Source organism: Anneissia japonica, unplaced genomic scaffold (genome assembly GCF_011630105.1).
Source record: "Anneissia japonica isolate Jap-2015-1 unplaced genomic scaffold, ASM1163010v1 scaffold287706_len398110_cov188, whole genome shotgun sequence".
Taxonomy (NCBI): Eukaryota; Metazoa; Echinodermata; class Crinoidea; order Comatulida; family Comatulidae; genus Anneissia; species Anneissia japonica.
This window is the reverse complement of record NW_022756069.1, coordinates 137,115-140,339: the sequence shown is the minus strand read 5'-3', so window position 1 is coordinate 140,339 and position 3,225 is coordinate 137,115. Positions and strand designations below refer to the sequence as shown.

At 29.4% G+C, this 3,225-nt stretch overlaps 1 protein-coding gene across 1 annotated transcript in view; it reads right to left on the bottom strand.

Moving 5' to 3' along the window:
- LOC117123841 overlaps positions 1-914 on the bottom strand; it is a 9,993-nt gene extending 9,079 nt beyond the window's left edge. Inside the window, exon 1 of the mRNA XM_033269866.1 lies at positions 773-914. Within this exon, the coding sequence (XP_033125757.1) occupies positions 773-911 (139 nt within the window). The 5' untranslated portion in view covers positions 912-914. The remainder of the gene's footprint in view (positions 1-772) is intronic.
- Positions 915-3,225: the final 2,311 nt, after the last annotated feature.

The window sequence follows — 3,225 nt, the reverse complement described above, 5'->3', positions numbered from 1 at the left end:
TTAGTCATAATAATGATAATAAAGGTGATAACAACAACAATATTAATAGTAATATTTATTTTAACAATACTAATAGAAATAATATGGTAATAATAACGATATTTAAATATCTATTTTAATAATACTAATTAATGATAATAATATTGAAGGTGATAATAGCAATAATAACAGCAATAATAAATTAAAGATAACGTTTATTTTTATAATAATAGTAATACTAATTAGTAATAATAATAATAATAATAATGATACTTATAATACTAGGCCTACTTAGTAATAATAGGGTAATAATATCGATAATAAAGGTGACAACAGCAACAACAATAATAATAATAATAATATGAGAAAAATACCAATAAAACACCAATAACAATATTTTTAAAATTACTATTATTAAAATAATAATACTAAGACTAATATATAATAATAATATGAATTAAAAAAAAATTGTATTATTTATATGGTAACAATAATAATATCAGCAACGGTAACTAACGGTAATAATAACAATGACACCAATAATAACAGCAATATTATTGTGGCCGAGTTGACTTGTGGCCGAGTTAACTTGTGGCCGAGTTGACTTGTGGCCGAGTTGACTGTGGCCGAGTTGACTTGTGGCCGAGTTGGATCGAATTCGTTTTATATGGGCCTACATGTACACACAGTGACATAAATAATATATTTATATACATTAAAGCAGGGAGTTGCTTTAACAACTCCCTGATTAAAGTGTATACAATACGGTAGTCGACTCAGCTACGTACCGTACCTGTCTCACTGGCTGTAGCATTGAAGTAGACTTGGAATTCGAGATTCATTATGTTGTAATTAAACAGTATTCCAAGGAATACTACGTTCAGAATAAAACCAGCTGCCACCAAAACGATCCCTTGTCGCAACCCATTCATCGTGCGGTCCAACGTTCATGTATACGATCTAAACTCTGTATTGCGGTGGTCATAGATCGATTACTAAGCGTATGAGGGCGTAATGCATGCTTCCATGCAACATACTTCGAACCCGGTATATACTTTAGTTTGGTCGTAGGGACTACCTTTTATATTCATGATGTATATAATTTAATTATTATGCCCCTGGACCAGTGGTAGCGCCAGCAGAGGCAGAAGGGATGGCACCTCCTCGTCCGTCAGAGTGGCCTGGACTAAACAAAACTATAAATTTGCCTATCCAAATATCGTTTGATTGTCAATCAAGCTAATATTGTGGTCTAAAAGCACAATTTGACCATATAAGCCATCTCACTCTCCTCATGGATCACACCAGGATTTTTTTATTCCGAGATTCGCACCGAGGCTCTAGTCGGCCCTTCAGTTCCGACCCCCTTGCCATGTCGTACCCCTTGTTGGCAAATTAGCTCTCCCCACTGGCGTCACCCCTGCTTCTTGGATAGCAGCTCAAATTTTATCTCTTTTCCCTCTTCTTTATCATTTTTTACTAGGCCTATTGTTACTATTGGTACTATTACTATTGCTATTATTTTTATTTTTGTTTTTATTGTTATATTTAGGCCTATATTTAACCAATTTGCGAATTATTATTTTACCTCAGTTTATAAATTTGGATCTTATCAAGTTATTTTATTTTATGTTCATTCGGCGGTTTATTATTGTTGTTAATACTGTATTTTAAATGTGGGTCGAACTTATTTGACCTCCCTCCTCACTCAGTTTTCTTGTTTCTATTTTATGATATATTATAATTATGGATTGTTATTTGAATATTATTTTGTGTGTAGAAAAGCCTAATAAAAAAGAAATGCATGGTTCATCAACATTAAACCACTAATTTCTACTATGATAGTAGAGATCAGTGCACTAATCACTAATTGTTCCAACATACAATTGTGTATATGCTGTTTGAAGATGCTAATCATTCATCATATTGGTATCGCTAATGATGATACTAATAATAATGACGACATTGCTGAGGATGATATTGATGACGATGGATAAAGATACTTATGAATGGTGATGATGATGATTATGATAATGATATTGACAATGACAGCGGTACTGATTACATTGATGGTAATTATGATGATGATACTGGTAAGTATAAAGTGTCATTGCAGTTATATTATAGTATTTTATAATAGGCCTCTGCGTTTTAGATGTACAGAAACAGAAACATAAACTCGTTAAAAGCATTACGTCAAAGTACACTGGGCTTACTCTATCTGAAATGGCGTGAACAGTCACAACATTAATGAGTGATCAAAATGGAACAAAGAATAAAGATGAACGTAGACCATATGTTGATATACATAATACATGTACATGACATATATTATAAACATAATGAACGTGATATATAGAACACTAATAATATACAAATATTATGATAAGCTTATATAAGCAATACAAAACACAAACGATGTGGCTGTATAATGCCAGTTTTAACGAATCATTATCTTTGGTAATAATATTTATATAGGCTTATATATTATCATTTATGAATATAGACCTATTCCCGATACTAATAATATATATGAAAAGGATGATCAAGATCATGATCAAATCTTTTAATCAACTATTGAAGTACAGTAGCCTTAAAGAAAAAAAAATAATAATAATATACTTATTATGTTACTTATTTAACATTTGTTGTTTACAATTTTTATTTTTTATCTTAACGAAAAAAAAACAATATTATAGCAGGTTACCATCTTTAAAAATATCAAAATTTGTTTACATATTTACATACAACGTTTTACTTATGTTAAGAGTTTGTACCACGTCAGTACTGTTTTAGTAATGCCTAGGGAAACAGCATAAGCTGTATGTTAGCATCAATTATAATGATAATAATAATTATAATATATTATATATAAATTTATTTAGGCCTATATATATATGCATATATATATACATATATAGTATCCAATAAATTTCTACTGAGGCAGATTACAACCGTTTTGTTTTTTATTTTATCTTGTCACGCTGCCTATGCAGTTTCTTGATTTTATATATTTTGTACATAGACAAGTATATAAACTAGTATATATAGACAATTATAAACAAGTATATGATACAAATTTGTTTCGTATAGTTAACTGAACTGACTGGATGAGTGTAATTAGCTCTGACTATATAGAACAAATTTGTTATTTCTATAGGCCTATATATAGGAATTTATATATTATACATTCATATATATATATATATATATACATATATATATATATATATATATATATATATA